Here is a 16,675-nt window from a genome sequence, read left to right as displayed (position 1 = left end):
GGGCCCTGAAATGAAGTCCCTGACCCTAGAAATCAGTTCACAGTACGGGGAGGATGGGTGGGGCAGTAAGGAATCTATAACTAATCTATGTCTCTTACAGATATATTGTTACCGTAGGTAAGTAACTTGTTCATCGGAAAGACAATTAGTTATAGATTCCTTACCTTAGAATAGATACCACAGCAATACCAACCCCGGAGGTGGGTCTGCAAACCAAGTTCACACCAGAAAGTCCAGGAGAACAGAACGGACAAAGAAGCCGTCTCTCTGGACTTGGCTGTCCAGGCAGTAGTGTTTTGTGAAAGTGTGCAGAGATGCCCACCTAGCTGCCTGGCAGATGCCAGTGTGGGGGGACACCACGTTCCAAAGCAGTGGTAACCGATGTCGTCCTGGAGGAATGTGCACGCAGTCCCACTGGAGGCTCCTTTTTTGCCAAAGAGTAGCAAGCTTTAATGTACAAAACAACCCACCTAGAGATGGTCCATTTGTGCATGGCCCAAACTTTTTTGACGCACACACAGCTGACAAAGAGCTGGTCATCCACCCGGAATTGCTTGGTGCGATCCAAATAAAAGGAAAGCGCACATTTTGAATCCAGACAGTGGAGCCTCTCATCCTCCTTAGAAGGATGCGGAAAGAAGGTGGGCAACATGATGGTTTGACCAATGTGGAAAAAAGTAACCACCTTGGGAAGAAAGGAAGGTCTTCTTCTTAGGACAACCTTGTCCAGATGAGGAGCCAGAAAAGGAGGCTTTGAAGAAAGAGCCTCGAGCAGAGGTGATGGCAACCAGAAAGGCAGTCTTCAAAGTGAGAAGTCCAAGAGAACAGTTATGAAGCAGCTGTGACAAAGTGCCCTCTTTCTTGCATGGTATGCCCCCACCTTTTGCTGAATTGCTGATGTGCTTTGACTGAGTGTGCCCTGGGCTCCTGCCAATCAGGTACCCAGAGCTTGTGTTCCTTCCCTAAAACTGCATTGAAGCCTAAAACCCAATTGGCATCTCTGGCCACATGTCAGTCCCTGTGTGAGAAGTTGGCCTGATGTGCAGTGTTCACTATTCTAGTGATCACTATATATCAGTCCAAACAACCCTTATTGATGATTGGTTGTAAGTCAACCTTATAGACCAGCTATCCTAGTAGCATGGATACGAGCAGTCTAAGGCTAAGACTCTAGAGGGCGTGTTAAGCCAGCTGTTTTACCATCACATTACCCCTTGAACACCCAGTGAAAGGACACCACACAAGTGTTATGAAAATAAACAGTGTATTTATTAGAATCACAACAACCCTGTACTCTTTATGAGGACAGGGTGCTAGGCACACAACAAAACTCTTACGAAAATACTTAAGTTAGCACGTTATACACAAATGCCCGAGGGGCACGAAAAACCATATACTTAAAAAGTGGAATGCGAATTACTAGCAGGTAAGTAACAGTTCTAATAGGCTTTGGAATCGCTAGGACTTGACTAGGGAATCGTTAGATTACTACTAGGAGACCTAGGGGACTCGGGTGCAGAGTGTGCACTCTCACGCGGGATGCGGGACAAAGTCTATGGAGGCTAGTAAAGGCAAAGTTAGTGTTCACGGGCAAACCCGACCTGGTAGGAAGAAAACGACAGTGGATCCTGACCCTAGGATAGTGAGGCTATGCTGGGACACCGAACTGCCGAAGTTACCTAGCCCAGGGGCTGCAGCTGCATAGGTCTGAAAAGACGTCGGGGATCTCGTTGCCGGACCAGGAGCCTGGAAGGAAGAAGTTGCTGGCAGGCGACCAGTGAAGGAAAGTTCGATGGATCCAAGCCTGGATCAAGGAAGAAGAAAACCTGAAAGCAGAGGGGACCAAGTTCTTGAATCACTAGCCAGTGATTAAGTGGGCACCAGGATGGCACCGGGCGAAGTCACCGCAGTCAGGTGAGTGGGCGCTGCTGGGCTCTGCAGTCTCTCGGACCAGGAGGCGTTGTCGGCGACCAGGATGGAGGTGCGAGCTGTCCCACGAAGGTTCTTGCTGTCGACGTCGCTGGACCCAGGTTTGGGCAACAAGTCTTGGCAAATGCAAGGCCCACGCGGTGGACCTAAAATGGCGTCTTGGGTGGACCAGGAGGGTCCAGGGTACTTCTCCGATGGAGGGAAGCAAGGGCCAGTCTGGAGCAACCAGACCAGCAGCAGAAATGTCGTCGGGCGTCGTCAGGAAGGCCACAAGCCAGCGGGCTAGTAGCCAAACAACGCGGTGAGCAGCAAAAAGCAGAAGGGCCCCACGCAGATCGTGGAGATGCTGGGGGGCTGCTCTTCGGTGCTGGAGCTGCTCAGGGTGGGGGCTTCTCGGACCCCAAAGCACTCACCAGGAATTCACTTGGCGGGCTTGTTGTTCAGAAGTCGTGTAGTCTTGAAGATGGCCGGTCCCTCGAGGTCTCGTCACACCCACGAATCTCAGCGTGACTGATGATGTAGGTAGAGGTCAGAGGTGCCAGGGAAGCCGGTTCTCGTCGAGCTGGGCAGTCGGATTTCGGAGGAAGGACTTGCAGCAGACCGCAGTGTTCTGTAGATGGTGCCTGCGGATGCAGGGTGACTACTCCTTAGTCACAAGGGAGAAATCTTAGGAAGAAGTCTTGAGTTCCTTTCGTGGAAAGTAGTTTCAGGATTCAAAGATGATCTGATTTGGAAGGGGGCCAGTTCCTACCTTTATCCTGTAAAAAGGGGCTGGCACGCGACTAAGTCCTGCCCTATGGGTGGGACTGGGAGGGGGGTGGTTACACCCACTTCCTTGGCGGGCTTTTCCCCAGCACAGGGTCTGGAGTGACCCTGGAACTGGTTCCAGCCAGCCTATGCACAGTGAGCACCGGGGTGCCACGTGCAGTCACCTTCCTCTAAAGCCCTGCCTACCTACAATACACAAAACCCTGTCTGGGACGGTGCTGGCACCGCCCCTGGCAGGAAACCCTTTGTCCTTATCTCCTGCTCTGGGAGGACTCCCAGCAGCAGGAGGGCAGACTTGTGTCTCGGTGGCAGCATCCATTTTGTGGATGCTAAGGCTCTGTCTGACTTTAACCGGGGTTAGGGGTTACATACATGTCGTGTCCCTCTAGAAGGGTGGAATGCTAACCCCGTCGCCAGAATTGGCGAGGGGTTAGTATTCCAATTCGTATGACACCTTACTCGACATGTTTTGATAAAGCGATACCAGAGTTGGCACATAACCGCGAGGATTATAATGCACTTAAGAGTATATGGTATGCGATATCATGGAAACGGCTAAGGGATGGATCCCGAAAGCCGCAGACAGGCTCAGCTCATGCCAGAGCACCATCTCACACGATTCCAAGCACTCTGCCTTCAGGATTGTTAAGGCCTGCCATAGGAGTGACTGATAGGAGATCTGTGTGTCCATTTTAGGGTTAGATATAGGTATACTATATCTAAAGCAAAGGGTGAGTACACCACCTTGCCCCAGCTGTCGTGCAGCCAGTTGTGTCAGTTTTAGTTAGTCAATCCAGGGGTGGCACAATACATGCTTCAGCCCCTGGGAGACTTCTGGGTGCACCTCAGCCCTGGGTACAGGGACTTGGAGAGGGCCCAGTGCCAATTCAGTACCTGAGTACAATTTGGATAGAGAGAACAGCTAGGCTGTGGGTCTGATTAGCAGGCCCACAGCCAGGGAAAGTCGTAAACCAGTGCAGCAAAAAGCAAAAAAATCTGGGTGATCATAGGATTGCAGACCCTACTCTCCTACACCCTGGTAAATGATACCCTAGGTACCCAGGGCACTGTGACCAGAGAAGGCCTTAAGGGCTGCAGCACTTATTGTGCCACCCTTAGAGGCCCTGTGCCCTGACACACACACTGCCTTGGCAGGCTGCGTGTCTTGGTGCAGAACTAAACAAAGAGTCGAAATAGCACACATCCCTGTGCGCCATGTCCACACCACACTGCCCTGGCATCCATCAGTCACCCCTATAGCCGGGTGCCCTATACCAGTGGTGAGGGTACAGGTGCATGAGCCCTGTACCCCTACAGTCTCCAGGTCCATTCATGGGTACTGTAAGTGCAGTGTTGCCATTAAGAGTATATGGTGCTGGGAGGTTGTCATTACGAACTCCAGAACACCATAATGACTACACTGAAGAATGACAAGTTTGATATCAAACTTCTCAGCACATTAAACCCACACTGATGCCAGTGTGGGATTTAAAGTAAAATCTTAGAGATGCCCCCTGAAACTCTACCAACTCCCAGTGACCTGACTGAGTGGCGTCCGAGACTGCCACCACCAGACATGTTTCTGGACCCCTGGGTCGAGAGCTTGCCGCTCTCAGGGGCCTGAAACAATGCACATCCTGGGACGAGGTGCCAAGCCTCCTCCCCCAGGATGGGCAGGGTTCACGAAGGAGAAGCTTCAAAGGCAAACCGCCTTTGTGATCTTTTCCAGGGTACTTTCTGTACTCAGCAACTGGTCCCCACTACCCCCCACCTTGGGCGGGAGACCCGGCGGGAAAAACAAAGTGAGGAAGAGAGGTGTGCCCACCTCTGCCAACTCCACCCCTAAGGTGGGGGAGGTGAGGTGAGGTGAAGCACAACCTCGAGTCCCCGCCATCGTGAGGAATGGGGGACCCAGCCAACCAGGGACAGGCTCCTGCCTCCCTCCCACTGAAGAGTGGCAGAATAGGGGGTGTACCTACCAGTAAACGCCCCTAAATTTAGTATTTAGGGGCACCCTGAACCTTCCTTCCTCAGATCCCGATTCCGAAACTACAAGTAGAACAAGAAGAGAGAAGACTTGCCGTGCAGATGCTAACAAGAGGACAAAACCAACTGACTTGTCCCCAGCCCTACCGGCCTGTTGACCCTCGAACCTGCTCCTGCTAAACACCGGAGGACCCAACTGCCTTGCTCAACCAAAGACTGGGACTCCCATGAGCAGTGGCTCTGCTCAAATACCTACAACTCCTGGTGCCAGCGAGGAACCGCAAATTCAGCACACGCTGCACCCGCCGAGCCAGGCCTGTGGCAAAGTGGGCAAAGTCCCCGAGGACGTCCCCCCGGCGACTGACATAGAATCCAGCACCCAAGGACCCCCTTGATGCTCCTGACAATGCCTGCAGCCTCAACACCAGGGACCCCTCCTACCGCGACCAGCAGAGAGTAAGATTTCCTGACACCTAAAGACACCCCTGTACCCAGCGCCCCACGTTCCCCTGTGCCCCACTCCTGGGTGTCTACCCAACCTACAGCTTCTCAACTTACCCCTCAAAGAGGTGGTTGCACCTGAAGAATCTCAGTCCCCGAGCCTGCAGCCTTTGTTCGTCACGCAGCTTTTCCATTGAAATCCATTGGGCGCCCAATGGCCCAAAAGCACCCTGCAACCAGCCGCCCCAGTGTCGCTGGGAGTGCACCATCTGTTCTGTACAACTTCCCCACATGCCCTGAGCAAGTGACCAGGAGCCCTGCTCCTACAGCCGTGTGGCCTGCCTGCTAGCAGCCACCAACCGAAGGCCCCCTACCTGCCATAGGCTAACATTGGGCCTACTCTATCTGCACCCGGCTGCCCCTGTGCCGCTGAGGGTGTAACTACAGTACCTACCTTCTGTGCCTTCCCTGCCCAGATCTCCGCCCAGCTCCCGCCTCCCAGCTGACCATCCCTCCCACTGACACCATAAGCCCCGCTCCCACGCTACAGCGCTGTGACCGTCCTGTTCTTCACAGACACGGTCGCTCCAGACGCTGCTCCCCGGTCTGCCCGCCACCCGACCAACTTACTGCCTCCTCACCTCGCTCTTTTGCCTGCCATTGCCTGCCTCGAAACCGCAAGTAGCCAGCAGCGCTAGATTGCCTGAGAGGCTGGGACACTGTTGAGCATTATAGAATCGTAGCGCTCTGATTGCCTATCTACGCTGTAACTTACATTTTAAAATTGCTGCGCTGCCTGTCTATCTAATTGCTGCCTGATTTTACCGGTGCCACTGCCATCAGAGTTGCATTATTTCCCTCTGTGCCCCAATCTGGTTTCGTTTTTGGCTGAGGCCATTTTGTGCTTGTTGTTGTTGCTTTCTGTGCCTTCCCTGCCCAGATCTCCGCCCAGCTCCCGCCTCCCAGCTGACCATCCCTCGCCCCTCCCCCTCCACTATCCACTTATGACAGATGCCTTTGCGCGCAGCGGTCGCGCCGAAGGTGCGCCAAAGGTAAGCCCGTCTACGCCCGTCCGCGCCAGTACCGCGCCCAGCGCCAGACCCCCTGGCCCTCGGAAACCGCACTCCTCCCGCATAACGTTTGACGCCGCCACCCTCCTAGCCCTTAACCCCGGACGCACACCACAATGCTACGAAGCTGGCCCGGGACGCACCCACGGTCCCTTCGCCTGCCACTCCTGCAAATTTTCCAGCATCAAGACCCATACCACATCCACTAACCCCAAACACAGCTCCTACACTAACCACCTGAAGTGCATCCTGCTGAACACCCGCTCGGTCCACAGACACGCCACCGAACTCTGGGATCTACTAGACACTACATCACCGGACGTCGCCTTCCTTACTGAAACATGGATGAATGCATCATCAACACCAGACATCGCCATAGCCATCCCGGACAATTACAAGATCATCCGAAAAGACCGCACCGTCCAAACAGGAGGAGGCATCGCCATCGTCCATAAGAGCACCATCAAAATCACGACCAGCTCCGACGATAACCTTGCAACAGCCGAACACCTCCACTTCCAGATCCACACCGACCCTAGAACTACACTCAGAGGCACCCTCATCTACAGGCCTCCAGGAACCCGTAAACAATTCAGCGAAGACATCACTGACTTCATCAGTCCACATGCCCTCGCCTCCGAGAACTACATTCTACTAGGAGACCTCAACTTCCACCTAGAAAAGAAAAACAACAGCAACACCACCACCCTTCTTGACAACCTGGCCAATCTCGGCCTCAAACAACTTGTTGACACCCCCACCCATGTAGCCGGACATACGCTCGACCCAATCTTCACCTCCAGCAAACACATCTCCTTCGATCGCACCACAGCTCTCCATTGGACTGACCACAGTTGTGTTCACTTCAGCTACAAAACCACCTCGACCCACAACCCCCCTCAACCTATCCCCCGAAGAAAATGGAACAAAATCACCACCGACCAACTCCTCACATCGCTCAACCAAAACCCACCCGCCATCTCACCGGACCCAAACCAAGCTGCCATCAAATTCAAACAATGGATCACTCACAGCGCTGACGAATTAGCACCCATGAAAAACCATCACACCAAACAAGACAGCAAAAAGGCCCCCTGGTTCAACGAGGACCTTAAAAAATCCAAAAAGATATGCCGCACTCTCGAGAAAACATGGAGAAAAAACCCAACCACAGACAACATGACCACCTTCAAGGAAGCCACCCGCAAACACCACCAGCTGATTCGATCCACCAAGAAATCAGCATTCAAGATTCGTCTCGACAACAACGCCCATAACAGCAAGGAACTATTCAACATCGTCAAAGAATTCACCAACCCCACCGCAGCCTCAAACGACATCACTCCCTCCCAAGACTTCTGCGACTCGTTATCCACCTCCTTCTACAACAAAATTGCCGACATACATAACAGCTTCGAAAACAGTTCCAACGAACAACCCTCTCCACCCTCCTCAGAACTTAAACCGCCCTCTAACAACCTCAGCGCCTGGAACCCAGTCACCACTGAAGACACCATACGCCTAATGAATTCCATCCACTCGGGCTCGCCAACCGACCCATGTCCCCACCACATCTTCAACAAAGCAGACTCCATCATTGCACCCCATCTCCGTGATGTCACCAACTGCTCCTTCATCTCTGCTACCTTCCCAGAAAGCTGGAAACATGCCGAAGTCAGCGCCCTCCTGAAGAAACCCACAGCAGACCCCTCTGAACTTAAAAACTACCGCCCCATATCCCTCCTCCCATTCCCGGCCAAAGTCATTGAGAAAGCCGTCAATTGCCAACTCGCCGCCTTCCTCGAATCCAAAACTCCCTCGATCCCTCACAGTCCGGCTTTCGAGCTAAACACAGCACCGAAACCGCCCTCATCGCAGCAACAGACGGCATCCGAACACTACTGGACAACCGAGAAACAGTAGCCCTCATTCTACTCGACCTCTCCGCCGCCTTTGACACTGTCTGTCACAGCACCCTCATACAACGCCTCAGCAACATCGGCATAAAAGGAAAAGCCTTGGACTGGATCATCTCGTTCCTAGCTGGGAGAACTCAGAGAGTCCGACTTCCCCCATTCAAATCAGAGGCCACCGAAGTCATCTGCGGTGTACCACAAGGATCATCACTCAGTCCCACCCTCTTCAACGTTTACATGAGTCCACTCGCTTCCATCGCACGTCAACACAACCTTAACATCATCTCCTACGCCGACGACACCCAGCTGATCCTTTCCCTCACCAAAGACCCCAACACCGCCAAAACCAATCTTCACGAAGGCATGAAAGAAGTAGCCGTATGGATGAAAAACAGCCGCCTTAAACTTAACTCAGACAAAACGGAAGTGCTCATCCTAGAATCATCCCCCTCTGCCTGGGACGACTCATGGTGGCCTTCGGATCTGGGCTCAGCACCCATACCCACAGACCACGCACGTAACCTTGGCTTCATCCTAGACTCCTCACTCTCGATGACCAAACAAGTCAACGCCGTCTCTTCCTCCTGCTTCAACGTACTTCGTATGCTCAAAAAAATCTTCCATTGGATCCCCGCCGAGACAAGAAAGACTGTCACCCACGCTCTGGTCACTAGCCGACTGGACTATGGAAACACCCTCTACGCCGGAACCACAGCCAAATTACAGAAAAAACTCCAACGCATCAGCCAGACTCATATTGGACATCCCTCGCCAAGATCACATTTCCGGCCACCTGAAAGACCTCCACTGGCTTCCCGTCAACAAGAGAATAACATTCCGTCTCCTCACCCACGCACACAAGGCCCTCTACAAACTAGGGCCCGAATGCCTAAACACTCGACTATCCTTCTACACACCCACCCGCCAACTAAGATCCTCCAATCAAGGCCTCGCCGCAGTTCCGCGTATCCAAAGATCCACCATGGGAGGTAGATCCTTCTCCTACTTGGCGGCCAAGACCTGGAACTCACTCCCCACTCACCTCCGCCTTACACAGAACCACATCTCCTTCAGAAAAGAACTTAAAACCTGGCTATTCGATAAGTAATGAATCCCCTCCCTAAGCGCCTTGAGACCTTCTGGGTGAGTAGTGCGCTATAAAAATTCTGGAACTTGAACTTGAACTACCTAAACCTGGGAGACCTTTAAGTCTTACCCCAGAACCTTAACTCTGCCAGTCGAGTACTTACCTGAAAGCCGATAACTTAGATTTTCTCCATAGGGTAACATGGACTGGTTTTCACTTGGAAATTCTTCTGTCGAGTTTTGAAACTTTGGAATATTCACTAAAAATCGTCCGATCAACAAAAACGAAATTATTCACCTGTTACCAGGAGAGATCCCAGTGCTGTAGCTTAGTGCCCAGCACTGACCCTAAAAAGTAATTACAACTGTGATTTTCCAATAACTTGATTTTCCTCCATAGGATAACATTGGCTGGTTTTTGCCAGAAATTCTTCAAAGTGTCGAATTTTGAAACATACAAATATTCCTTAGAAATTGCCGGTTTAACAAAAACGATTTCTTCCAACTGTTTACAGGAGATGCACCAGGGCTGAATCCAAGATCCAGCCCTGAGTAAGAAAAACATACGTAAAAGTAACTGATATTGCATGTACTAAAAATTCCCATTGAGCTCAATGTTATTATGGTGTTGACGTTTGTGTTGCATACTGCGATAACTGTATCTATTGCATCTAAAAGTCTATTGCTCATTGAAAGTATTCAACTTTAGTACCTCATTCTGAGAAAGTATTTTTATACCAACCTGTGGTTCTAAAATAAAATAAGTATATTTTCTTATACAAAACAATTGACCTCGAGTTCAGTTCTTGAGTGTGTGAGACCATTTGCTGACTGAGTGAGTATATTAAATGCTTTACACTGTCCTCTGAAACTGCCTTACTGCTCGACCAAGCTACCACTTTAGAGAGTAAGGTTCTACGTAACTTTAACCTCTGCCAAACCTCTGGGGACTGTTGAACTCTGTACACTGTACCTTACTTTGGTGCAGTATATACAGAGCTACTTTCTTACAGCGGTTCAAAGGCAGCGCACATAAGCTAAGTAAGTACCAAGTTCAAGACCCACTGAGGCATTACAAAGGGAACAGGAGCAAAAAGATGAGTAATGCCCTTAAGAAAACGATTAACAACAGGAGACATGAACAGAGAAGGCTGATCAGAAAGCCTAAGAAAGGCCGAAATGGCTGAGAGGTAACCTTTCAGAGTGCCTAGAGCGGAGCACTGCTGGGCCAAATAAAGAAGTAACAAGAGAACCACAGAAAGAGGACAAGAGAAACTCAGCAAGACGGGCAGAAAGAAGTTCCACAGCCTTTGCTGTGCACCATGCCACAAATTTGTTCCAACTGCAGGCATATACCGTCTTAGTGGAGGAAGGCCTGGCTGCCAAGATAACATTACAGACTTAGTGAAGAAGGTCAAAAGTCGTAATCTGTCACTGCTCAATCTCCACCCAAGAAGGTGAGGCTGGACAGGTTCGGGTGGAGGACCGTCCCCTGCTGCTGTGATAGAAGATCCTCCCGAAGCGGCATTCAGATTGGAGGATCGGGATACCAGACTCTTCGTGCCTTATCCAGAGCCACAAGGATGACTTGGGCACAGTCGTGCTTGATCTTCTTCAGCACTCTGGGCAGAAGTGGTATAGGCGGAAAGGTGTTTAGAAGACCGCAACTCCACTCGTGACGAAAAGCGTCGACCTAGCGAGCTCGCCTTGAAAATTCCAAAGTGCAGAATTGCTGACATTGCGCGTTCTGTTCGGTGGCGAATAGATCTAGCCAAGGCTCTCTCCACTGTTCAAAGAGACCATGCACCACCTCCGAGCGAAGTAGGAAATGTAATCCAAAGAAGTACCATGTGCTCTATCATACACAATTTTTTTTTTATCAGTGTCTGAAGTTACACTGTATTAAAGTTGAAGGAGAGAGCCAGTCGAAGGGCAGCAACTGCACTTGTGTAAAAGTTGTTTAAGGCCATCCAAGAAGACAATTGGAATACAGCCTGGTAGTTGGAAAAACAGACAGTCCTTAAACAAATGGAATAACTGGTTAAAAGTTGCTCTCCCTATGCATTTTACAAAGAAAGGGCCACAGCAAGAGAGGAGAAAATGTGACAGGTCCACTGGACCAAGCTATGTTTCTTTAGAACAGGTTTCATACAAGAGGTCTCAATATCATCAGAAGAGACCTTAGAATTTTGCAGCCAAAATTTTGAATTCTCATTTATTACTGCAGTTAGCCCATAAAAATCAATAAAAAATAAAATAACCCCCCAAAAAAACACACCAATGCGCTTATTCATCAATTATGCCTTGCAAAAGTATTTATGGATTAGGTACCTAATTTCATTCTATTTTTCATAATCTGCCATAAAAAAATCAATCTAAAGTATACCTATTAATATCCACCAAAAGACCCAAACAATTTTAACATGGCAAATACCTCTTCAATTATGAATATCGGCCATTGAAAAATAGAAAAAAGAGGTTATTCTGTCAGAATGCAACTATGAATGTAGAAAATAAAATGCAGTTGCATCAAAGTTAATATGTTAATTACGAACTGCTTCCCAACAGTAGTGCCCTTCCAAACTCACAACCAGGAAGCTAAAACTCAATGCAAATTTGCTGTTACTTGGGAGGGCCTTATTTTCCTTATACAACAAAAGACTAGACAAACGTAGAACACAGACTAAAGTAATAACAAATGCCCAAGGTTCACTACTTTAGTTGCTGCCGCACAGAAACGTCTTTAATGCACATTTCCTAATACGACACATGTATAATCTGAGGTGCAAAAAGGATATGATCTATTAAAGAAGACAACATGTTAACAGCATTCCCGGAAGCACACAAACATACCTCCAAATTTTAATTCTTCTTGGTCTTCCTGTGCGTTCCGCCAATGAACCCAGTTTCTCCAGGCATTAACCCCATACATGAACTTCAAGGTTGATCCTAAAACTGAGCAGCCAGGGTACGAGCCCTGAATCAGGTTTCTGGGCTCCACAGACACAACTGACTTCTTCCTCCCCTGTGGAGAAAACAAAGCACACATGCCTCATTAGCAGGCAGTTGTTAGCCAAACAAAATGCTCAACTCACCTGTGCCTTCACACTCCCGTATTCTGATGTTTGCATTCTCAAAATAGGAGTATGTTTTGAGTGTAAAGAACTCTTACGAAACAAGTATTCACAATGACAATTGTTTTGGCTTTGGAATAGCAAAAAAGTTTTTTACAAACTTCACTAACACAACTTTCTTAAAAGAAGCATTGGCATAGCCAATAGGTCACGCTTTTGGGAATTATAAGTGTTTAGCCATGCAACAGTTGATGTTGTTGCACCAAGGATATTGTGCTGCATAACGGCGAGCTTTGAACCGGATAAGTGTTAGGACAGTGCATGGGGCAGGGGGGTAAGAAAGGCCAGCTTTGAACCTGATAATAAGTGATAGGATAGAGCGGTGGGCATGGGGGTAAGCACAGCGAGCTTCGAACCTGATGATAAGTGTTATGACAGAGCGGGGGCAGGGGGGGAAGTTTGGAAAAGACCTCTCATGAACTGCTTGATTAATGAGGATGAACATAGCGAAGGAATCTTAGCAACTTTCCTGAATCTGGAGAGAGCAGCTAAATGGACTTTAACTGATGAAAAGGAGAGTCCAGAGCGAGCCAGATGCAAAAGATAAGGAAGAATTTGTTCTGCAGGAGCTTCTATCGGGTGTACCCTATTAGATTTAAAACAACAGCAAAACCGTTTCCACTTAAGACGATAAGTCTAAAGAGTGCTTTGGGCTCGTGATTTTGCTAAAATATCACGGCAATCCTGAGGAATATAAAGGTCCTTCAATTCTGGGAAGTCAGGAGCCATGCGTGTAAATTTAGAGACCGAGGGTCTGGGTGAAATATCTGCCCCTTGTTCCTCTACAGCATTGTAGGTGTTGGAAGAAGACAGATCGGCCGGTCCTGGGATAGCAATAAAAGTTCTTGGAACCAGTACTGGCGTGACCACCGGGGGTGCAATCAGGATGAGACAGCAGCCATCCCACTTCATCTTGCGCAACACCTTTGGTATCAAAGAGATTGGGGGAAAAGCGTAAGCACAGATCCCTGACCATCGCATGGACAGGGCATTCCCTCTTGACCCCTGTTGAGGATATCTGCTGGCGTAATATTGGTATTTCTTATTCTGCTTTGTTGCAAACAAATCCAATGTTGGTTTGCCCCAAGTCTGGAACACTCTGTTAATCTGAATGTGGTCTAATTCGCACTCATGGCAGTCTGATAGGGATCTGCTGAGCGTGTCCGCTAAAGTACAGTGGAGGCCTCTGACATGTTCCGGCTTGAGGGTTATTTTGGAGTGTGATCCATTCCCATAACTCCTGAGCCTCCTTTGACAACGTTGCCGATCTTGTCCCTCCTTGTTTGTTCACGTAAAACATGCTGGTGGTATTGTCGGTTCGAACTAGTACCGACGATCCCATAATCCTTTGAAGGAAAGCTTGCAAAGATAGGAGGAAGGCTCGCAATTCCAGGCTGTTGATGTGTCATTGTCTGTACTTCTGAGACCACCTGCCTTGTATTTGTAAATCTTGGAGATGACCACCCTATCCCTCCATGGATGCATCAGTTATCAGAACAAAGTCTGGGGGATTTTGAAGGAACATGAGACCTTGTGCCAGATTAGTCAACTGTGACCACCAGTGGAGAGCATCCACCATGCGTGGTGTGACCTTGAAGATGTCGTCGAAGCAACCTGACGCTTGCTGCCATTGAAGATGTAGTTCCTCCTGTAAAGGTCTCATTCTGAGACGTGCCAAGGGGATCAGATTTATGGCCAAAGAGTACATTCCCATGAGTGAAGTGAACATGCAAACAGAAAGTGACTTTCTTTTTGAGACCTGGAGTGCTAGTTTTTGGAGGTGGAGTTGTCTTTCTAGTGATAAGAATGCCTTGCACTGGATCGTGTCCAGACGTGCTCCAAGGAAAGGCAGGATTTGCTTCGGATGTAACTGGGATTTGCTTCTGTTCACAGTTAACCCCAGAGAGGCGAAGAGATTGCGACATGTTGAAATGGCAGACTTTACAGTGTGCCCCTAAGGACCTTTGATGAACCAATTGTCCCGGGAAGACCTGGATTCCCCAAGAATGCAACGTTGCAGCTACTGGGGCCAGGCACTTTGTGATGATCCTTGGAGCCGATTTCAGTCTAAACGGGAGAACCATGAACTGATAATGGGCGGCAGCCACGGTAAAGCGGAGATACTTGTAATGTTTTGGATGGATCAGGATGTGGAAGTAAGTATCTTCCATATCTAAAGAAGCCATAAAATCTCCCTTGTTCAGGCAGCTTAGAATCTCTGAGAGGGTGACCATGCGAAACCCTTGTTTTTTGAGGAATCTGTTGAGCTTGCGAAGGTCCAGGATTGGTCGCCATTCCCCTGATTTCTTTTTGATTAGGAAAAAACGGGAGTAGAAACCAGTCCGTTTCTGATGCACTGGGACCTTTTCTATAGTGTTCTTGAGCATTATAAAAGCTTCTTTGAACAATAAGTGAAGACGAGGGGGAGGGGTCCCCTGGGCGGAGTGGTTGGTGGCTTGTTGACAAATTCTAGGGTGTGTCCATTTTTCACTAGGTCCAACACCAATTGGCCGGAGGTAATTTCTTGCCACTGGTCCAGAAAAGATGAGATTTTCACGCCCACGGGGAGGGGAGGAAATGTGATTGGCGCCCGGCTGAACTCACTGTTTTCTGTTACCCAACCCTGGCGCCTGAGAACTGCAGCCCCGGCTAATTGCCTGAAATTTGTATTGACAATGTCCAGAGCGCAATCGATTGTCTCTGCTGCTGCGCGGTCTCCCTCCAGTAGAATTTTCCGAGCGTCCTGTCGTTTCTCCTCTGGAATGAGGTCAATCAGACCAGCCATATCCGACCACATTCGGCGATCGTAACGCCTTATGATCGCTGAGTTTGCTACCCTGATGGAAGCGGCAGCCATGGTTAAAAACTTTTTTCCAATGAGATCAAGACGACGTCCCTCTTTGTCCGGCGGTGTAGTGATGGGCATTGCTGGATTTTTGGACCTTTGTTGGGCGGCCTGTGAAATGACAGAATCCGGCCTGGGGTGTCCAATGAGGCAAGATGGACTGTTGGCCGGAGCACGATATTTTTTATCTACCCTTGGAAGCACAGCAGGCACGGATGCAGGGTTTTTCATAATCTTTATACCCTTGTTCCATATATAATCTATGATCGGAATGGCTCTGGTAATTTTCCTAGCCTCCACTTTAAAATAGTGTAGGAAATTAATTTTGTTCCACCGTTACTGGAAGTTGAAACCTAGTAGCAGCCCGCTGCATGAGGTTATGAAATCCACCTATATCTTCTGGTGGTGAGTCCGATGGCTGTGGAGTTGGTGGTGAAGGCATAGGGTAATATATGAACCCCATGGGTCCAAGTGGAGATTTTCTGGCAGCTCACCTTCTTCCACTTCCTCGTCTGAGAAGGCTGGTGCTCCTGAGGAGGTTCCGTAACTGGAGACATGGGCGTCAGAACCTCGGGTGGAGGAACAATATCTGTAATCACCACAGGCTGAGGTGGTGGAATGACCTGCTGGGGGGGAAGCGCTGCCTATAATCAGCTAACATAGCTTGCAAGTCCTGGATAACGTTAGGAGGCAGATGGCTGGAATGCGAAAGCCGAGAATGCCTCTGGTATTCCGTGTGACGAGGAACAACAATGTCCTCTTGGTAGTAGTGCTCATTGTAGTTATCCTCATCTTCATCTTGCCATTTAATATTCAGTTCGGAAGGATGACGAGCTATTCCAAAAGCTCCATCATCATCGTCGTCAGTCATCATCCTCCTCTTGGGCATATGTCTCAAGGAATGAGATGGAGTAAGAAGTGAGATGGAGTAAAAAGTGAGATGGAGTAAGAGGAGAGATATATGAACCGTCATGTCTTTGGTACGACTTAAAGCTGAAAACCTTTTGATGAAATAGGTGTTGAAAAAGTGGTGACCGCCGCTAAAGCCTTAGTTGGAGCAGGTCCCACCACCGTAACTGGTACGTTCGTCGACGGGACCATTGCAGATGGAGATACCGTTGATGGACTCTTTATTTTAATCGTCGTCGGCGAGATCATAGTCGACGGGCTTGATGGGAGAGTCGTCGATGGGCTTGACTGACGGAATCATCGTCGATGGACTCTACGTCGACGGGACCATCGTCGACTGATTCGACGTCGATGGAATCGTCGTCAAAGGGTTTGGTTTCTTAGTCGACGGGGCACTCGTAGACTGCATAGTAGAAACCTGTGTCTTTGTCGACAGTACTTTCGTCGACGGTGGAAGCTTCGTCGAAGGTACCTTCGTCGAGGAGTGTTTTGACGACTTCGTCGATGAGGCCTTCGTCGACGAGTCTTCGACGACGGTCTTCTTAGTCACAATAGAGATCCTCGTCGACAAATTAGGAGAAGTGATAGAAG

At 49.3% G+C, this 16,675-nt stretch overlaps 1 protein-coding gene across 8 annotated transcripts in view; it reads right to left on the bottom strand.

Moving 5' to 3' along the window:
* ZMYM4 (zinc finger MYM-type containing 4) overlaps positions 1 to 16,675 on the bottom strand; it is a 1,395,070-nt gene that overhangs the window by 495,174 nt on the left and 883,221 nt on the right. For all 8 annotated transcript variants that reach the window (XM_078681133.1, XM_078681129.1, XM_078681130.1 and 5 more), the window contains exon 22: positions 12,050 to 12,221. In XM_078681133.1, coding sequence (XP_078537259.1) covers positions 12,050 to 12,221 — 172 coding nt within the window. The remainder of the gene's footprint in view (positions 1 to 12,049; positions 12,222 to 16,675) is intronic.

This window comes from Lissotriton helveticus, chromosome 3_1 (assembly GCF_964261635.1).
Source record: "Lissotriton helveticus chromosome 3_1, aLisHel1.1, whole genome shotgun sequence".
NCBI classification, from domain to species: domain Eukaryota; kingdom Metazoa; phylum Chordata; class Amphibia; order Caudata; family Salamandridae; genus Lissotriton; species Lissotriton helveticus.
The sequence above is the reverse complement of the archived record's forward strand: the minus strand, read 5'-3'. Positions and strand labels throughout refer to the sequence as shown.